We start from the raw sequence: 21035 nt of genomic DNA on the forward strand, positions 1-21035 counted from the left end.
TTTTTCTCTCTGGTTTTTATTTTGAAATGTTTAAATCCTATAGAAAAGTTGAAAGTTAAGTCTAGTGAACACCTGTACTCTTGGCTTCAATTCATCAGTTAACATTTTGCATATTCACTTCAGAGTAAGTTTTAGATATCATGACAATTTATCTCTAAAAACTTCAGTTCAGCTCTCTAAGGATGAGGAGATTCTTTGACATACCTATAATACTATCATAATATCAAAAATTTATAATTGAGCCGTGTTCCATGGCGAGTGATTTTAGTCCCGGCTACTTAGGAGGCTAAGGTGGGAGGATCACTTGAGCACAGGAGTTTAAGTCCAGCTTGAGCAACGTAGCAACCCTGTCTCTAAAAAAATAAAAATGAAAAAGAAATGTGTAATCATTCTATAATTTCATCTGATACTGAGTCCATGTTCAAATTTTCCTGATTGTACCCCAAATGTCTTATATCTTCTTTCTCCTCCCTCCATTCATGATCCATGCAGTGAACTTTTTTTTTTTTTTAGGAGACAGAGTCTCATTTTGTTGCCCAGGCTGAGCAATGGTGTCATGATAGCTCACTGCAGCCTCAAAATACTGGGCTCAAGCAATGCTCCCACATCAGCATTTATAATTGATGGGATTACGGATGCGTGCCACCATGCCCAGCTAATTTTTTTTTAAGAGATGGGGTCTTTCTGTGTTGCCCCATCTGGTCTTTTTTTTTTTTCTTCTTTTTCTTTTAAGGCAAAATGTTGCTCTGTTGCCAAGGCTGAAGAGTAGTGGTGCGATTTCGGTTCACTGCAACCTCTGCCTCCCAGGTTCAAGTGATTTTCGTGCCTCAGCCACCCGAGTAGCTGAGATTATAGGTGTGCACCACCATGCAGCTAATTTTTGTGTTTTTAGTAGAGGCGAGGTTTCACCATGTTGACCAGGCTGGCCTCGAACTCTTGGCCTCAAGTGATCTACCTGCTTCGGGCTCCCAAAGTGCTGGGATTACAGGTGTGAACTATCGCACCCGGCTGCCCAGTCTGGTCTTAAAGTCCTGGCCTCAAGCAGTCTTCCTGCCTTGGCCCCCAAAGGATTATAAGATTTTTTTTTTCTTAAAATGACACACATTTGTGTCAGGCCAGGCATGGTGGCTCACATCTTAATTCCAGCACTATGGGAGGCTGAGGCGGGTGGATCACATGAGGTCAGGAGTTCGAGATCAGCCTGACCAACATGGTGAAACCCTGTCTCTACTAAAAATACAAAATAGCCAGGCGTGATGGCACATGCCTGTAATTCCAGCTACTTGGAGGCTGAGGCAGGAGAATCGCTTGAACCCGGTAGGCGGAGGTTGTAGTGAGCCGAGATTGTGCCATTGCACTCCAGCCTGGGCAACAAGAGCGAGACTCTGTCTCAAAAAAAAAAAAAAAAAAAAAAAATCTGTGTCAATCAAAGCACCCACACCCTGCTCAGGGCAGGCAGTCTTGAAATGTTGCAATCTTCACTGCTGCCAATATAGTCCCAGAGGTGCCAGCAGAAGAATCAGACAGGAGAAGTGCATGTATCAGCACAGTCCTGGAAAGTCCAGGAGAGCCAACCAGATCACTACAAAGAGCATGGGAAAGTGCCCCGAGGGCTTGGCCATGCATGGAGTGAAATGTCTGGGAATAAATGTAACAAGTATGTGCCAGGTCTGTAGGAAGATGACTTGTAAGACCTCCAAATAGACCCAGAGGATGGCTGGACAGTTAAAAAGGTCCACTGTGTCCATTATAAAAATGCCGTTTATCTCTACATTAACCTAGATGTTTAACATAACCCACCAAAATACCAAGAGGGTTTATTTGGGGCAATTACAGAAACTTGATTCTAAAATTCAAATGTAAAAAGGAAGCAGTGACCAGGAAATTGTTGAAAACAAAAATAACGAAAGGAGACCATTCCTATCCTATGTGATAAAGATAGCCTCAAAAATTAGAGGAAGGGGCCGGGTGCGGTGACTCACGCCTGTAATCCCAGCACTTTGGGAGGCTGAGGCGGACGGATCACAAGGTGAGGAGTTCAAGATCAGCCTGGCCACCATAGTGATAACCCCGTCTCTACTAAAAATACAAAATTAGCCGGCTGTGGTGGCACATGCCTGTAATCCTAGCTACTGGGGAGGCTGAGGCAGGAGAATCTCCTAAACTTGGGAGGTGGAGGTTGCGGTGAGCCAAGATCTCGCTACTGCACTCCAGCTTGGGCAACAGAGTGAAACTTTGTCTCAAAAAAAAAAAAAAAAAAAAAAATTAGAGAAAGGAGGGAAGAGTTCAGAGTTGCCATCTAGAAAAACAAAGTTGGACCCTTGCTTCATACCTTATACCAAAATAAATTCCAAGTAGATCAACAGTTTTAAATGTGAAAGAAATGTGAAAGATTCAACAGTAAAAACACTAGAGGAAAATATGGGAAATGTTTTCTAAATAATCTCAGAAGGAAAAAGCCTTCCTGAGTTTGACACAAAACTCGGAGGCAAGTAAATGATAAATTTGATCACATTGAAAACGAAGATAGGCTGGTCCGAAGGTAGTGAGTTACCTCAGTTGGTTGTTCACAGTCACAGATCCAACTCCAGGTTCTACTGTTTCACCTTCTACTTCTTTCACTGCACTTAACTAGACTTAAGGGAAAAAAAAAGACAAATTTCTGCATGGCAAAAAAGCAATACAGAATCAAAAGATAGGGGAAACTCCTCATCAAAAAAGGGGCAGATTTCTTCAAATTGATAAGATAGAATCTAATAGAAAACTGACTAAGAATCTGAACTGTTCAGAAAAGAAAATGGAAATGGCTCTTTAACATGTGAGGACATTTTCTGTACCTTTTGTGATGAGGTTTTCCCTCTCGTGGTAGTGAGTTAGAGCTGGTGTCTTCCTGGGTTGGGGGTAGAGGGTGCAGGCACCAGTCCCTGCTATTAGGAATGATGTAAAAAGAGTGACTTGACAATACTATCAAAGTATAAATGTATGTAAACCCTTCAACCCAGCAAATGTATTTGTGGGACTTAATCCTGGCATATGCATACTCAGCATGTTGTAAGAGTGAGGCTATTTATCATGTGAACTAACTGGAAATTATAAGTAACCTAAATGTACCCCTGTAGGAATGGGTTAAAGAAGTGAGATAGCTGGCTGGGCATGGTGGCTCATGCCTGTAATCCCAGCACTTTGGGAGGCTGAGGCGGGTGCATCACCTGAGGTCAGGAGTTTGAGTCCAGCCTGGCCAACGTGGTGAAACCCTGTCTCTACTAAAAATACAAAAATTAGCCGGGCATAGTGGCACACGACAATAATCCCATCTACACCCGGGAGGCTGTGGCAGGAGAATCACTTGAACCTGGGAGGCGGAGGTTGCGGTGAGCCGAGATTGCGCCATTATACTCCAGCCTGGGTGACAAGAGCGAAATTGCATCTTAAAAAAAAAAATAGGCCGGGCGCGGTGGCTCAAGCCTGTAATCCCAGCACTTTGGGAGGCTGAGGCGGGTGGATCACGAGGTCAGGAGATCGAGACCATCCTGGCTAACATTGTGAAACCCCGTCTCTACTAAAAATACAAAAAACTAGCCGGGCATGGTGGCGGGCGCCTGTAGTCCCAGCTACTCGGAGGCTGAGGCGGGAGAATGGCGTGAACCCAGGAGGCGGAGCTTGCAGTGAGCCGAGATCGGCCACTGCACTCCAGCCTGGGCGACACAGCGAGACTCTGTCTCAAAAAAAAAAAAAAAAAAAAGTGAAACAGTCCTTGCAAAGAGTGAAGCAGTCCTGTGTACATGGGCATGGATCGGTCTCCAAGCTTTATTGTAAAAACCGGGCTGGATGCAGTGGCTCAGGCCTGTAATCCCAGCACTTTGTTAGGCCGAGGCAGGCAGATCATGAGGTCAGGAGATCAAGACCATCCTGGCTAACACGGTGAAACCCTGTCTCTACTAAAAATACAAAAAATTAGCCAGGCGTGGTAGCATGAACCTGTAATCCCAGCTACTTGGGAGGCCGAGGCAGGAGAATCACTTGAACCCAGGAGATGGAGGTTGCACTGAGCCGAGATCATGCCGCTGCACTCCACCCTGGGCGACAGAGGGAGGCTTCATCTCCCTCCCACCCGCGCCCCCCCAAAAAAAGTCCTGGCACTGTGGCTCACACCTGTAATCCCAGCACTTTGAGAGGCCAAGGGGGTCGGATCACAAGGTCAGGAGATCGATACCATCCTGGCTAACACGGTGAAACCGCGTCTCTACTAAAAACAAAAAATTAGCCAGGCATGGAGGTGGGCGCCTGTAGTCCCAGCTACTCAGGAGGCTGAGGCAGGAGAATGGCGCGAACCCGGGAGGTGGAGCTTGCAGTGAGCCAAGATCGCACCACTGCACTCCAGCCTGGGTGAGAGAGCGAGACTCTGTCTCAAAAAAAAAAAAGCCAAGTGAGATGTGGAATATGACTGCCCTGGGAATACTGCGGCCCTGGGAGGGGAACTCACTGATATCTGGGAGCAGAGGCAAGGGGACTTTCACCACAACCTATGCTGTATTTTTTTTTTTTTTTTTTTTGAGAGACAGAGTTTCACTCTTGTTGCCCAGGCTGGAGTGCAATGGTGCGATCTCAGCTCACTGCAACCTCCGCCTCCTGGGTTCAAGCGATTCTCCTGCCTCAGCCTCCATCTGAGGAACTCAGAGGAGACACCATCACGCCCAGCTAATTTTTGTATTTTTAGTAGAGATGCAATTTCACCTTATGGGCCAGGCTGGTTTTGAACTCCTGACCTGAAATAATCCGCCTGCCTCGGCCTCCCAAAGTTCTGGGATTACAGATGTGAGTCACCGTGCCTGGCCTCCTTCTGCTCTTTGAATGATACTTGGTATTTGGTAGGAACTTCATAAATATACATTGAATGAAACGACTTGTATTAGTTTCCCATTAATTCATTGCTTTGAAATGTGCTCTGGAGTTGCTACTGCTCCGATCCAGGAACTGCACTGATGAACACAGCAGAAGCAAGCTGTGCGTGGCCTCCCCTCCCGAGGCTCATACGGGACTCCTTGGGCCCATGAAAAGGGAAACAGGACAATTTCCAGGATGGCTGCCCAGACTTGGTCAGGATCCTTTTGTGGGATGGCTCATGCGTGCACACAGTTCACTCAGAGCACAGAGTGGGTCAGCCCACTCCCCGGGCCCCGCCACCAGCACCAGGTTCTTCTCTGAATACTGTCACTCTTGACAACCTGGGCTTGAGTCCTTGTTGATATAACTCAATTTTCTTGTGTCTTCACTTTTCAGAGGAATGTTTGCTGGGGGATTGAAAGAGATGGAACAGGAAGAGGTCCTGATCCACGGCGTGTCCTACAATGCTATGTGCCAAATCCTACATTTCATATACACCTCCGAGCTGGAGCTCAGCCTGAGCAATGTGCAAGAGACACTGGTGGCTGCCTGCCAGCTTCAGGTGAGGCATGTCTCGTCTAGCAGGGCAGACCCACACCCAGGTGGGGTTCCCTGAGATGCCCATGATGCCTGCCAGGCACTAGCATTGGCTTGAAGATGGGTCAGGAGTGTGAGGAGACCAAGCAGTGAAGAAGACCATGAAGTGGGGAGGACTCTGGAGTTGTGCCCTAGAGCTAAAACAGAGCTGCTTCAGACACCCCAGGCCCTCTGCCTTTGCCCTCTTCACTATTGCTGGTTGTTTCCCCACTGTCTGAGTCTCCCTGTCATTGAAAGCATCCTGAACATAAGCAGGTAGGCTGACCCGAGGCTGCATGCGGACGTCCTGTGTGCTTTGGAGTCTGGCAATGCGGAGCGTCCACCAGCATTGCTGCCAGGGCCCTTCCTGCCTGTCCCCGCACTGGACCACTTCAGTCTCTTGAAAACATATGCTTTTTGTTATTGAACTTTATCTATTTATTTCTCCATCCATCCATCCATGCATGCATGCATCCATCCATCCGCTCATTCAATTTATTGGAGACAAGCTCTCTCTCTCTTGCCCAGGCTAGAGTGCAGTGGCACAATCACAGCTCACTGCAGCCTCAACCTCCTGGACTCCAGCAATCCTTCTGCCTCAGCCTCCTAAGTAGTTGGGACCTACAGGCATGTGCCACCACACCTGGCTAATTAAAAAATTTTTTTTTTATAGAGATAGGGGCTTGCTTTGTTGCTTAGGCTAGTCTTGAACCCCTGGCCTCAAGTGATCCACCTCAGCCTTCCAAAGTGTTGGGACTACAGGTGTGAGCCAATGTGCTTGGCCTGTTTATTTTTTTTAAAAGACAGGATCTCACTCTGTTACCCAGACTGTAATGCAATGGCATGATCATAGTTCACTGTAACCTCCACCCCCTAGGCTCAAGTGGTCCTCTTGCCTCAGCCTTCTGAGTAGCTGGGACTAAAGATGCATGCCACTGTGCCTACCTGATACATATATGTATATATATTTTTATACGGATGGGATGGGGCCTTGTTTTTTTGTTTGTTTGTTTTGTTTTTTGTTTTTTTGAGACAGAGTCTTGCTCTGTCACCCAGGCTGGCATGCAGTGGCACGATCTCGGCTCACTGCAACCTCTGCCTCCTGGGTTCAAGCACTTCTGCCTCAGCCTCCTGAGTAGCTGGGATTACAGGCATGTGCCACCATGCCCAGCTAGTTTTATTTATATTTTTAGTAGAGATGGGGTTTCTCCATGTTGGTCAGGCTGGTCTCCAACTCCCGACCTCAGGTGATCCATCTGCCTTGGCCTCCCAAAGTGCTGGGATTACAGATGTGAGCCACTGCGCCCAGCCAGGGATGGGGCCTTGTTATGTTGCCCAGGCTGGTCTCAAACTCTTGGCCTCAGGTGATACTCCCACCTTGGATTCCCAAAGTTCTGGGATTACAGGTGTGAGCCTCTGTGCCCAACCTGTTATTGAAGTTTAAGTACTTGTTTTCAAGTACTTAATTCTGAATACTTACAGAATTCAAAAAGTTTTCTGAGGCTTTGACAGTGTGACTTATGCTTTGGAGGATTATTCTCAGTGGTGTGGGTGCAGTTACACAGGACTGGGCCTGCAGGTGCCTTTGAACTATCAATCAGAGGCCTGATATGAGTTGAGAGTCACCTCTTCCCACATTTCTTAAAAGTGAAACAAAGTGCTATGCTAAGTTCATCATTCTGGCCTTTCTTCCCATGAGGGCAGGTTTGGCGCAATTAAAAAAAACACTCAAGTCCTAGGAAAACCAACCTGTTCGGGGGCATATGGAGGTGCCACCCCATGTGACAAGGCCCTGGCGGCCTCCCTGTGCCCTATTCTCAGATTGTTAGGACCTGGATGCTGGGTGGGTTGATCTGAGATGACTGACTTGTCTCACCATACCTGCATGGTGAGTAGATGGAGTTGGGTTTTACAACAAAAGAATTTCCCGCTCTTCTTTTGTTTAGAGATCTCTTCTGTCCCCACATCCCTGTCATTTTCGCTTTGGGAACACTCGTCCAGTTCTCCACCCTGGCAGCAGTTAATTCCTGATTCAGCTGCCTTTGAAACATTTCCCCCAGCATGGCTCAGCTCCAGCCGTCCTATCTCCTCCTTCACACCTGCCACTCTCCTGGAGCTCCCCTGCCAGTCCCCTGCTCTGTGTGTCCTGTGACCATCCTGCCAGTTCCCTGGGCTCAATCTCAGTGACTCCTTGAGCCTGTCCACCTTCTTAATTCCCTGTGTCCAAGTGAGGACAGGTCGTCCTTCTCAGTATTGCTTGTAACCATCTCTGTTCTGTGTTTCCATTTCCTTCCCCTTTGCCTGGCCTCCATCTCTATATTTCTGCCATTTCCTTCTTCTCCCTGCAGCGATCACACACACTGAAACCAGATCATCTTCCTAACACCACTTTCACTCTCACCAGTCAGCTTGGAGGCCTACAGTCTCTCTCTGTCGGTTTGGCCAGTGCTCCCGACAGCCCTGGGTCATCTCCCCTAGTGCCTCAGAGGCCATCTCAGGGGCAGCAGCCTAGCTTTGTTTTTTAACATATCAGGCTTCTGGGCCAGGCTTGGAGGTTCATGCCTGTAATCCCAGCACCTTTGGAGGCCAAGGTAAGAGGATCGCTTGAGGCCAGGAGTTTGAGATCAGCCTGGTCAACAAAGCGAGACCCCATCTCTACAGAAGCTTTTTAAAAATAGCCGGGCATAGTGGTATGCACCTGTAGTTCCAGCTATTCGGGAGGCTGAGGTGGGAGGATCACTCGAGCCCAGGAGGTGGAGACTGCAGTAAGCTGTGATCACACTACTACATGCCAGCTTATCTCAAAAAAAAAAAAAAAAAAAAAAAAAAAAAAAAAAAAAAAAAATCCGGCTTCTTTGCAATATTGTTTTATAGCAGGTTTTACTTGGCATGACCATGTCAAGTCCATAGGCCTGTAGGATTGTGTGTGTTCACATAGCTAGTGACTATTGGGAGCTTTCCCCATGTGTTGTGCCCTGCACTAGGCCTGGGACCAGACTCTTCACGGTGTCCCCAGAGGCCTGAGTCTGATTCCCAGTAACACTGTCCTATTGGGTTGCCCCAAGCACATGCAGTCCCTTCTGTGAGCCTCTTATGGGGCTTTTGCACATCCTGAGCCCAGGCTGGTTCCTCTGTGAGATTTCACTGAGCAGAAGGCCCACTGCTCTAAAAATAGGACTGAAAGGAGTATCAGCGGGGTCCTCTCAAGGAGCTGCTGCTGCCCAGGCTGCTTCAGAGCTGTTTGTGCTCACATTCTGCCCAAAACTTGGTCTTCAGGACCCTGGCCCATGACAAACCAGAATTTTAGGAAAACCTAGTCGTTTGGAAAGAAGTGGCAAAGCAGAAGTACTGGCAAAGGGGGAAAACAGAAGGTCAAGTGAAGATGATCAGGGCCGAACAAAGCACCATGGGATACCTTGTGTAGGCACAGAAGATGGTCAGGGCCGAGCAAAGCACCATGGGGATACCTCGTGTAGGCACAGAAGATGGTCAGGGCCAAGCGAAGTACCACGGGGATACCTAGTGTAGGCATATACCTGCCCGACATTTGGTAGGTCCCATCCAGCCCTTAGCATGTCACCTTGCAAGCAATATTAGATGTCTTTTGAATTTTAAAAAAGTTATTGTTAGTATTTATTGATAAACTTTAAATACCTTGGCCGGACGCTGTGGCTCACGCCTGTAATCCCACAACTTTGGGAGGCCGAGGCGGGCGGATCATGAGGTCAGGAGATCAAGACCATCCTGGCTAACATGGTGAAACCAGTCTCTACTAAAAATACAAAAAATTAGCCGGGCGTGGTGGCGGGCATCTGTTGTCCCAGCTACTTGGGAGGCTGAGGCGGGAGAATGGTGTAAACCCGGAAGGCGGAGCTTGCAGTGAGCCGAGATTGCGCCACTGCACTCCAGCCTGGGCAACAGAGCGAGACTCCGTCTCAACAAAAATAAATAAATAAATAAAAATTTAAAAATAAATAAATAAATAAATACCAGCAGAATTATTCCATGTGTAATGGTTAATTTATTGATGATCCTGGATAAGCCAGGTATTTCCATTTTTAGAGAAACTGATTTATTGCACTGAACCCATGACTGGAGTTGGTAGCAGGGGGGTTCCCACAAGAGGGGACCCCACAGCATCCTGAAATGGAGCTGGTTTGGGATTCCGAAGAAAGAAGCATCAAACACCAAGGTGATCTGGCCAGAGCGTTTATTAGGGGGAACTTATGTATAGAGTGGTGCAGCATGTCCTCAAGACAGATAAGGGAAAAGAGAGGCTTTACCCAGGCTTGCCCATGGAGTGGGTTAGGGTATGGAGTTTCAATTAGGGTTTAAGGAATTTGTCTCAGGGCCAGAATCAGTTTTTCTTTCAGTGTTTTGCGTAACAACCTTGATGCCTTTATCAGTGCCTGGGAATGTTCAAGGGCCCAGTTTGGGTTCAAGCCTGCTGGGAAAACCTGCAGTTGACTGGGTCACAGAGAGGTCAAGATACTCTGTCATTTTCAATCTGAACTCGGAAAGAAAGGAGGTAGGCACTGGGGGGCCCCACTGAACCTCTAAAATCCTGCTTTCCTAAAGAATTTATCAACACCTGGTTTGTTCTCCCAGGCAGTTTTCCCTAGGGCCCTTACCTTTGTCTTCTATTCTCCAAGATTTGGTTGTTCACAGGGTGGCCTTTAACAGCCTGCTAGTTGTGGCCTCATTCCCATCTCCCTCCAGTGCCATTCTTTCTCGCCGTCCTTTCAAACCACTAGTGCTTCCCCACGGTTGGGAAGGGTTGATGTGGCCACCTGGGAGCCCCTTCACTTACTGGAGTCAAGTGGGTCTTGACCCAGCTGGGGACCTCAAGAACCCTGAGTCAGGGATCACTTGAGCCCAGAAGCTTGAGACTTCAGTGAGCTGTGATCTTGCCATGGCACTCCAGCCTGGGTGACAGAGCAAGACCCTGTCTCAAATTTTAAAAAGAAAAAGAATTCTAAGTCAGGTTTCTGGGTTGGTGCTGATTAGGTGTCTGAGAGGCTCTGAGCACTCCTAGGGAACCAGGGTGGATGTTCTGGCAGGGGGAAAAGGCCGGGTTTGCTTTTGCTCCCAGCACTTTTGGAGAGGCAGGCTCTTCTAGAGAATCCTAGGGTAAGGATGGGGGTGGTCTTAGGTCCTTTCCAAACCACAGATACATGACACAGTAACCGTTTGTGCTGCTTCCTGCTTTTCTGGAGAGCCAGTACTTTTTTTTTTTTTAAGGTGGAGTCTCACTCTGTCACCCAGGTTGGAGTGCAATGGCGCGATCTTGGCTCACTGCAGCCTCTGCCTCCTGGGTTCAAGCGATTCTTCTGCCTCAGCCTCCTGAGTAGCTGGGATTATAGGCGCGCACCACCACGCCCAGCCAATTTTTGTATTTTTAGTAGAAACGGGGTTTCACCATGTTGGTCGGGCTGGTCTCGATCTCCTGACCTCGTGATCCACCCGCCTCGGCCTCCCAAAGTGCTGGGATTACAGGCGTAAGCCACCATGCCTGGCTGAGCCAGTACTTTTGATCTAAGAGGGAGCTGACGTATATCAAGGCTCCACTCCTATGTGCTCTCTTATTTTCATCATACTCCTCCTCACTTTAATGATCCCTGTTTTATAGATGAGGAGATTGAGGCTTAGAGAGGTTAAAAACATTCTGTATGGGAAACTGAGGCAGGAGAATCATTTGAACCTGGGAGGCAGAGGTGGTAGTGAGCCGAGATTGCGCCACTGCACTCCATTCTGGGCAACAAGAGTGAAACTTCGTCTCAAAACAAAACAAAACAAAACAACAAAACATGCTGTATATCCTGTCACCTGGTACGTTTCCAAACCAGGACTTAAACCCAGTCTGCAGTAAGCCCCAGTCTCCAGTGTGTCAGAAAAGGTCAGGGACAATTAAGGAGGACTTCCCTTCCACTTTGCCTGGCCCACAAGGGCCTGTATTTCTGCCATCATTCTGTCTCCCACCCCCAGATGCTGTTGGCTAGCCCAGGCTTGAATGGGTGTCATTCTCTCTGCAGATCCCAGAAATTATCCATTTCTGCTGTGATTTCCTCATGTCCTGGGTGGACGAAGAGAACATTCTTGATGTCTACCGGCTGGCAGAGCTGTTTGATTTGAGCCGCCTGACTGAGCAACTGGACACCTACATCCTCAAAAACTTTGTGGCCTTCTCTCGGACTGACAAGTACCGCCAGCTTCCACTGGAGAAGGTCTACTCCCTCCTCAGCAGCAATCGCCTGGAGGTCTCCTGTGAGACCGAGGTATATGAGGGAGCCCTTCTCTACCATTACAGCCTGGAGCAGGTGCAGGCTGACCAGATCTCGCTGCACGAGCCCCCAAAGCTCCTTGAGACAGTGCGGTTTCCGCTGATGGAAGCTGAGGTCCTGCAGCGGCTGCATGACAAGCTGGACCCCAGCCCATTGAGGGACACAGTGGCCAGTGCCCTCATGTACCACCGGAACGAGAGCCTACAGCCCAGCCTGCAGAGCCCGCAAACGGAGCTGCGGTCGGACTTCCAGTGCGTTGTGGGCTTCGGGGGCATTCACTCCACGCCGTCCACTGTCCTCAGCGACCAGGCCAAGTATCTAAACCCTTTACTGGGAGAGTGGAAGCACTTCACTGCCTCCTTGGCACCCCGCATGTCCAACCAGGGCATCGCGGTGCTCAACAACTTCGTATACTTGATTGGAGGGGACAACAATGTCCAAGGATTTCGAGCAGAGTCCCGATGCTGGAGGTAGGACAGGGTGCTAGCTGGTCCCTTTGTCTTCAGGTGATGTGAGGGTGTGGAAGTCATGGGCTGAGAGAGTTGCTCAGGTTCCCCCAGCCTTTCACATGAGCTTCACTTGTCATTGTGGAATAAAGTCTGGGTGAATTCAGAGAAGGTGGACAGCAGTGAGATAAGGGAAGGGGACATCCGGATTGCCTTCTTTCCTGCATGTCCTCTACTCCTCAGAAACCCATTTACCCTGGACCCCTGCTCAGCCTCTTTGGGGTGGGCTAGGTTGTGAGTGTATTGTGCAGGAGGAGACAGGAGGGGAGCCCACAGCAGGAAAGGCAGTCGGACTGTGATGGAGAGGACCTAGGAGCAGTGGCAGCTGGGCAGCCTCGCCCTCCGTCGTGCTCTCTCTCAGCTTTGATGCATATTGTTTCAGTTTCCCTTTGCCAGTCTGCCTTGCTCTTTCTTTTTTCTTACCTGCTCGCTAATGGTGGAACAGACTTCCTGCTTCTGTGCCTGAGCAGCATGCAGTCTTCAGCCCAGGGGAGTGGTAAAGGCCAACAAGCATCACTGAGCCTCATGCTGCATTTTCACTGTGCCCTGCAGTCAGCCACACACTTAGCACAATTTCCCCTGGGAGGAGGCAGTTTTCCCAAGAGAGGGTTTTGTGGACTGCTGTGGTCCGTAGGATGCACCTGGCTCTATCAGTCACTTAGGCTGTGATCTCACAAATGCATTTCTGAGCAGAGCAAGGGACAGTGGGTCAAGCCCACCAGCCTCAACTACCATTAGATTTCCAGGGATCCCTCCACCTTACCTTGGTGCATGTGAGAAATCTCCCCACCCTTCATGCTGAAAGACGGAGCTGTGCTGGAGAGAGAGAGATTGCTAACTATTTCCAGCAGTCATGAGCTAGATGCTGACTGAGTTCATGTTCATGTTTCTGTTTTCTGGGATCAGGGTGGGGTAGGGCCTGGCCTGGCCATGCCACTTGGAATCAAGCATAGTGATCCTGGCCAAGGAGGAGAAGACCATTTCTAGGCCACCTCTCTACTCCTGGCCCCAGGAAGTGATCTCCTTTGTTAAGCTGATGAGACTCAGAGGTTGGCAATAACACATTGTGGTTAAGTATGAGGAAGGGCAGGTTTCAGAAAAAAGGAAACAGCTACCTTTATTTCCTCCCTAAACAAAAGTTGTCCCCCCAGTGGGTGTGGCCACACCAGGTTCAGACTTCCCTCTGGCCAAACCTTAAACCTTCTTTTTTAGGGGACTCGGTTTCCCAGTTGGGGGGCCAAGGCCAGACCACCCTGCTGAGAGTAACCTACAGACCTGCAAAGCCAATCTCTCCAGAGTGTTTTGGCCTCTGACCCTTAGCAGAAGGTAGAGACAGCTGTGTGCCCAGCAGGGATGCTGGATGTTTCCACAGAACTGTCCCTGGGGGGTGACAGCTAGGGATTCTGCCTGCCCCTGTCCTCTGTCCACCTGCTATGGGCCATTGATCTCACTTTCACTTACAGTGGGAGTATGAATTTCCCCTTGTGAACGGGTGTTTGTGAGACCAAAGCTGAACTCTGAGTAATGCTAATATTAGCCCCTGTAACCAATAACCAGTCCCAAACCCCTGTCTGAGAGTAGGATCACAATGGCAAGTGGGGTCGGCAAGACCTGCCTTGAGAGAGTAGGTACCCACAGAGTGGAAGTGGCGGGAAGGGCCACAGCCCTACTGGTTAACCCAGGGGTGTATCATTTCTCCAGAATGAAGGCTTCATTAACCTTCCAGTGGACTCAAAACTTCCACATGAATCCTTAATTTGAATATTCTAAGAGTTTGGATCTTTCTCTGCTTTCTCATTTCATCAGCCTTAGAACTGGTGAATTCTAAAAGCTATAGGCTTTTAGAATATAAGGAAACAAGATTTTACAGTAAATTAGGCTTTGCATTTTGATGAGTTACTTACCAGGTTATATCTTAAAGCATTGATACAGAAACCGCATATTTTAAAACCTTACCTCTCTTGGAGCAAATGGTGTTTGTCTCCAAGATACTACTTTTTTTCTTTCATTCCTTCTTTCTTTGTATCTATATTATCTACATTATTCTTTGTACCTTTCCCATAGCCATAGCCCTGTGGATTACTGAACACCAACTGCATAGTATACCTAGTAGTAGCTGGTTACATGCTGCTATGTGCCCTGACCCTACTTAAAATAATAATTTAGGCTATGTGCAGATCATGTCAATAATCCCAGCACTTTGAGAGGTTGAGGCAGCAGGATCTCTTGAGCCCAGGAATTCAAGATCAGCCTGGGCAACAAAGCGAGACCCTGTCTCTACCGAAAAAAAAAAAATTAGCTGGGCCTGATGGCGCGTGCTTGCAGTCCTGGCTACTTGGAAGGCTGAGGCAGGAGGATCACTTGAGCTCAGGAGTTTTAGACTTCAGTGAAATATGATCATGCCCCTGTACTGTAGCCTGGGCAACAGAGTGAGACCCTATCTCTAAAAAAATTTGTTTTAAATAATGTGATTTTTCCCTGGGCATTTTCGTGGCTGCTAATATTTTAAAGTACGTTTAATTTTTTTTTTTTTTTTTTTTTTGAGAGGAGTCTAGCTCTGTCACCCAGGCTGGAGTACAATGGCATGATCTCGGCTCACTGCAACCTCTGCCTCCTGGGTTCAAGCCATTCTCCTGCCTCAGCCTCCCAAAGAGCTGGGATTATAGGCACCCACCACCACGCCCAGCTAACTTTTTTGTTTTGGGGGTTTTTTTTTGAGATGGAGTCTCACTCTTTTCTGCCCAGGCTAGAGTGCAATGGTGTGATCTTGGCTCACTGCAACCTCCGCCTCCCAGGTTCAAGCAATTCTGCCTCAGCCTCCTGAGTAGTTGGGATTACAGGTGTGTGCCACTATGCCCCGCTAATTTTGTATTTTTTGTAGAGATGGGGTTTCACCATGTTGGCCAGGCTGGTCTCGAACTCCTGACCTCAGGTGATCCACCTGCCTCAGCCTCCCAAAGTGCTGGGATTACAGGTGTGAGCCACCACACCCCGCCATTGTTTTGTATTTTTAGTAGAGATGGAGTTTCACCATGTTAACCAAGCTGGTCTTGAACTCCTGACTTCAGGTGATCCGCCCACCTCAGCCTCCCAAAGTGTTGAGATTACAGGCATGAGCCACCGTGCCTGGTCAGTACATTTAATTTATTTAAAAAAATTTAATAGGCATTAAAACATTAATAGTCATGCAAATGCTTAAGTCATAGAAATATAGAAGAAAAACAGTCTACTTTTTTTTTTTTTTTTTTTTTTTTTTTGAGACGGACTCTCACTGTATCCTAGGCTGGAGTGCAGTGGTGTGATCTCGGCTTACTGTAAGCTCTGCCTCCCGGGTTCACACCATTCTCCTGCCTCAGCCTCCCGAGTAGCTGGGACTACAGGCGCCTGCCACCAGCCTGGCTAATTTTTTGTATTTTTAGTAGAGACAGGGTCTCACCGTGTTAGCCAGTCTTGATCTCCTGACCTCGTGATCTGCCTGCCTCAGCCTCCCAAAGTGCTGAGATTATAGGTGTGAGCCACCACATCTGGCCACAGTCTACTGAATTTAACAGGAATTCCAGAATATTTTTGTACCAGCTCTAGGGTTCATGTCTGAGTTTAAAATAGGATGATACAAATCTGAGTTAAAGTGACTCTCCTAGTCAGTTTCAGCTGCTATAACAAATACTACAGATGGAGTGACTTAGACAACATACCTCTATTTCTCACTGTCTGGATACTAGGAAGTCCAAGATCATGGTATTGGCCAGTTCAGTCCCGGTAAGGGCCCTTTCTGTCTGTGTTCTCACATGGTGGAGAGAAAGAGCTGTAGTCTTGGGCACTAAGCCCGTCATGGGGCTCCACCCTCATGACCTGATCACCTCCCGAAGGCCATGCCTCCCAGTAGCATCACATTGGGGATTAGGCCTTCAACATAGGGGTTTTGGGGGAATCCAAACATCTAGTCCATAGCAATAACTAAAATTGTTTACATCTTTATATGCAAAAATAAAGCTTATTTTTATTAGAAAAATATTGCTTGAGGACTTATTCTAATAAAGTAGAAAATTAATTCAATAAAGGGGAAGGAGGGATACAGGACACAACAGGGAAATAAGAAATCAGTGGAACTTTGGCTATGTCTAAATTATTGACATATGGTATCACTGTTGGTGTCTTTTTTTTTTTTTTTTTTTTTTTTTTTGGTGGGGTGGAGTCTTGCTCTGTCGCCCAGGCTGGAGTGCAGTGGCATGATATCAGCTCACTGCAACTTCCACCTCCCAAGTTCAGGTGATTCTCCTACCTCAGCCTCCGGAGTAACTGGAACTACAGGCACACGCCACCATGCCTGGCTAATTTTTTATATTTTTAGTGGAGACGGGGTTTCACCACATTGGCCAGTCTGGTCTTGAACTCCTGACCTCGTGATCCACCCGCCTCGGCCTCCCAAAGTGCTGGGATTACAGGTGTGAGCCACCACACCCGGCCCTGTATGTGTCTTTAAATTTGAAGCCACAAATCCACATGAACTCAGCTTAAAAAGCTGTTAGGACAGTAGATGAGAAGAGCAAACAGAAGCACATGGAGGGTCCTATCTCACTCTAGTTGCAGACACTTGGGGTGCAGATGTTGATTGAGCCAGAATGAACACAAGAGAGGAAAGATTTGTACATAAAGGAGCATGGCGCACAGGAAAGGCAGTGAGCAGCACCATCCCAGCCAGTTGACGGGGCCTCTGTGAGTGCTGTGCCCCAAGCCTGGACTGCTGGTCCCTAGCCAGATCTTATTCTGGCTTGTGCCCCAGGTCATGCAGGTCTCAGACCTTGTCTTCTCAGGAGACCTTTCCTGATCACTGGAAGGAAGCTCTGCCCTCCCCAGGCCCTGCTGACTAGCAGGTCACTCATCTCCTTACCTCCCTTTCTTTCCTTCACAGTGTCTGTCATTATATCGAGCACTGCTCTGGTTAGCCTGTTTCCATTCTGCAGGGGAAGGCAGGGCCCTGACCTCTTGAGGCTCCCTCTGGATGTAGTGCTGAGCACTGTGCCCCATCCACAGTGGGAGGCCTGGGAATGTTGATAGAGTGAATGAATGATTCATTGCTGGTAATCTTATTCCTTTGTTTAAATCATTCAGCAGACAGAACATAATCTGTCCTGAGCCAAAGGCTATACTGAGTTCTAGGAATATAGAAATGAACCCTGATCCATTAGAACCCCAAAGTTAACAAGGACCCTTTTCATGCTCATCTTTTATGATTCCTCTTGATAGCTTTTCTAGGCAGGTGATATCACCTCATTGGACAGGTGCAGAACTGAGTAAACTCCAAGAGATTAAAACTGATGCCCAGGCAGACCCAGCTAGACAGGGCAGAGCCCAGGATTCACACCAGGTCAGGGGCACCCAGGTGTGTGTTCCCTCTCCTGTTGGCCCTGCCTCCTGAGGCTCTTGTTTGCTGCATTCCTGGTAGGCAGGGAGGGGCTGGCCACGCTGCAGGGGCTGGAGGAAGCAGCAGCAGAGCACAGCTAACTTGTGCTTTGGAGCAAAGGATGAAACTGATCTTTTCACTGACCAGCATAGGGCACAGGCCAAAGAAAATTTTGGTTACTGTCTTGTGAGCCAGTTGAAGTTAGACTTGTTCTCTTTGGAATAAGTCTTCCTCTGGAGAAATAAAAACACTTGTATGAAAGAGGCTGTAACTATCTGTGGGCTGTTGGGCAAGGAGGCTTCAGACACTGGCTTTGAGCTCACTGGGTCCTGGCCCCTCATGGCTCTATGATCATCTCTGCTCCACACTGCAGGCCATGCTCCCTGTTGGTGCTCAGCCCAGGAGCCCCCCTTGGGTCCTAGCCAGACTCCTCTACCCTCATGGGCCTGCTGCAGCGAGTCCAGTGCCTTTTCTCCCATGGGGGGTCCCTGGAATCTCACACACCCTGCCCCAATCTCACAGAGCCTGCAGTCCAGGGTGGGAGTTAACCCTTTCCAGTTTCCCAGAGAGGGAGGCCTTGAGTGGAGGGGAGGTCAGGAAACTCGGGGCTGGCAGCATGGTGGGAGGAGGTGAAAGTACGATGACTAGAGCCTTGTGTGCTGCTGTTGACAAAGCTTGAAGGTATGATGGGTGCTGTGTGCAGGGTGTGCCTGAGCAGACCACTCCTGATGGAGTGCTGGGGGAAGTTCAAGGCCGGGAGGCCAGTGAGGGGGCTGATGCACCCATCCAGTGGAGAGGCTGTATTTGGAGGCCCTCCTGAGTGGGAGCAAGGCTATGTGGACGGTGAGATGAGGTAAGTGAGATAGAAGTGGCTGTACAGCCATTGAAGCTGAGGCAGGAGGATTGCCTGAGTCCAGGAGTTTGAGACCAGCCTGGACAATATATGTCACAGGTGTCAAGATCTTGTCTCTATCAAAAAAAAAAAAAAAAAATAGTTGACGTAGTGGTGCATACCTCTAGTCCCAGCTACTCGGGAGACTGAGGTGGTAGGATCACTTAAGCCCAGGAGGTCGAGGCTACAGTGAGCCATGATTGTGCCACTGCACTTCCACTTCCACTTCAGCCTAGGGGACAGAGAGACCCAGTCTCACAAAAAAAAAAAAAAAAAAAAAGAAGCCATTGGACAGCCCAGGTGGACAGTTAGGTGGAAACACAGAAGGCTCCTGGCCACTCCTTCCATTCTGTGTTTGGGGAAGCACCTGTGCTCAGGTGTGTAACAGCCTGCAGGCCTGGCTGTAGATCGGTGTGCACTGGTATGTGGGGCAGTTGGGGAGGGTTCAGGCTGGGCCGAGGCAAAGCAGAAATGGGACCAGAACAAGAGGTGCAAGCCTGCGGGGCAGCCTCCCTGCCTAGTCAGTGCTGTGCTTTCCTCATATCTTGGCACAGGTATGACCCACGGCACAACCGCTGGTTCCAGATCCAGTCCCTGCAGCAGGAGCACGCCGACCTGTCCGTGTGTGTTGTAGGCAGGTACATCTACGCTGTGGCGGGCCGTGACTACCACAACGACCTGAATGCTGTGGAGCGCTACGACCCTGCCACCAACTGCTGGGCATATGTGGCTCCACTCAAGAGGGAGGTAAGGAAGAAGAGGGGCCTTCTCCTGCCTAATTTCCTTCCCCAGGATGTGCAAAGAGTGAGAGGCCCAGGTGTTAAGACCTGTCCCAGGTCAGGGAAACAGGCTCAGTGAGCAGAATCCATGCTTCTCCAGAGACCATGCATTGAATGCATTGATAAGGCCCCATGAGGTTCAGCCAGCCCACCTGGGGAGGCTCATCAAGGATCCAGACCCCATTGCTCAGAATTGCACCCCACTTGTGAGTCTCACATGCTGAGACCTTGTCACACCACCTTGGCCCTGGCAAGCTGCTTTAACCTTGTAGTTCAAATGTGGATAGAACATTTGCTCTTTGTGCAGCTGAGATGAGCTGGGACACTTCCAGAGATGTTAAACAGGAAGGGGCCCTGAGAGAGGTGAGGGCCCTCAGTAGCCCAGCTCACTGGCCTATCCTCAGACCTCTTCCCTCTAGGTCCCCTGAAGGGTGGGGCCTTCCAGAGCCAAGAAACACTCGAAGGTTTTATTTTTTATATTAAATCCTATGTTTGAATATTGGGACAACTTGAAAAGAAAACAAAATCATGTGCATCCTATATAATACTTTTATTCCAATTTGAAGATGTTTAAAATTATGTTCATTGTGGAAAAGTGATGTTTTAGGGAGGTGCTTCTTTTTTGTATTATGGCTTTGGGGTACTCAGGCCTGGTGTAACAACCAGACATGGGATCCCAGGGAAGGAACAGGCCTTGCTGGCCCCCTATTTCCTGGGTCTCAGCTTCCGAGAACAGGATATGCACCCTGCTAGTACTGGCATAGCATTTGTGGAGCACCTGCTATGGGCCAGGTACACCTTTGGGGATTCCCAAGAGGCAGATGATGGTATGGAGGGCAGGTTCTACCTGCACTGCCTCAGGGAGTTTAGCAAGAGCTCTGGCCTTTGTAAGCCTCTTTCCAGTATCTCTCATGACCCCCAATCCCCCCAGGGACTTAGACTTTGACTTCAGGGAGTGAGGGCTAGTGTCTCCTCAATGGATCCAGCTCTTTATCCAGGTCATTCACATAGCCCACACAGATTTCTGTCTCTTGGGCAGCTGTGAGCTGCAAGCTGTGACCTGCTCCTTGCTCTCAGCTTCTTTGGGGAGAAGGAAGCCTCTTTGGAAGGACACTCCCTACCCCCATCCTGGGGAAAGGAGCAGATTTTGCATGGAGAAGATCAGGAAGTCCTTGAGACCAAGCGGACAAGAAGGGCTCTTGGGTTCTGTTCCAGGAAGGGTGATGGGGGAAGCCTCCTAGGTGGGTGTTGTGGGAGGGGCTTAGCAATTTCTTTGTCTGCGGCAGCTGGGGAAGCAGCAGTTCTCCAGCTTGGCCACAGAGGGGCAGCCTTGGCTTTCAACTAGCTGCGTCCTGGCTGCCGGTGTTCCTTCTTTCATGCATGCATTCATTCCGCAACTACTAAGCACCAAGTACCAAGTCCTGGGAATCCAGTGGTGACAAGAAATGAGAAAGACTCCCCACTCCATGGTGTTTACAGCCTTGTAGGAGAAACCACTCTTAACCAGCAAACAAATCAATAAAGTGGTTACAATTATGGTAAGTGAAATGAAGAGGGGGCTGAACTGAAGCATTTCCAGGGAGGGGGCTCTGGTAGGATGAATCTAGAGGGACTTTTTGGGGAATGTCCACCTGAGGAGATGTCAATTAGACCTACCATTTACAGGGGAGGAAATGTTACTGGGAATGTGTCCTCAGTTCTTATCTTTTTGGT

At 48.8% G+C, this 21035-nt stretch overlaps 2 protein-coding genes across 2 annotated transcripts in view; both read left to right on the top strand.

The window, feature by feature from the left end:
• KLHL22 (kelch like family member 22) overlaps window positions 1-21035 on the top strand; it is a 54974-nt gene that overhangs the window by 19492 nt on the left and 14447 nt on the right. The window contains exons 3-5 of the mRNA XM_050746092.1: window positions 5281-5446; window positions 11493-12211; window positions 19098-19290. Of these exons, the coding sequence (XP_050602049.1) occupies window positions 5281-5446; window positions 11493-12211; window positions 19098-19290 (1078 nt within the window). The remainder of the gene's footprint in view (window positions 1-5280; window positions 5447-11492; window positions 12212-19097; window positions 19291-21035) is intronic.
• The window catches only part of DGCR6L (DiGeorge syndrome critical region gene 6 like), a 197137-nt gene that overhangs the window by 14367 nt on the left and 161735 nt on the right, over window positions 1-21035 (top strand). The gene's annotated exons all lie outside the window — the stretch shown is intronic.

Source organism: Macaca thibetana, chromosome 10 (genome assembly GCF_024542745.1).
Source record: "Macaca thibetana thibetana isolate TM-01 chromosome 10, ASM2454274v1, whole genome shotgun sequence".
NCBI lineage: Eukaryota > Metazoa > Chordata > Mammalia > Primates > Cercopithecidae > Macaca > Macaca thibetana.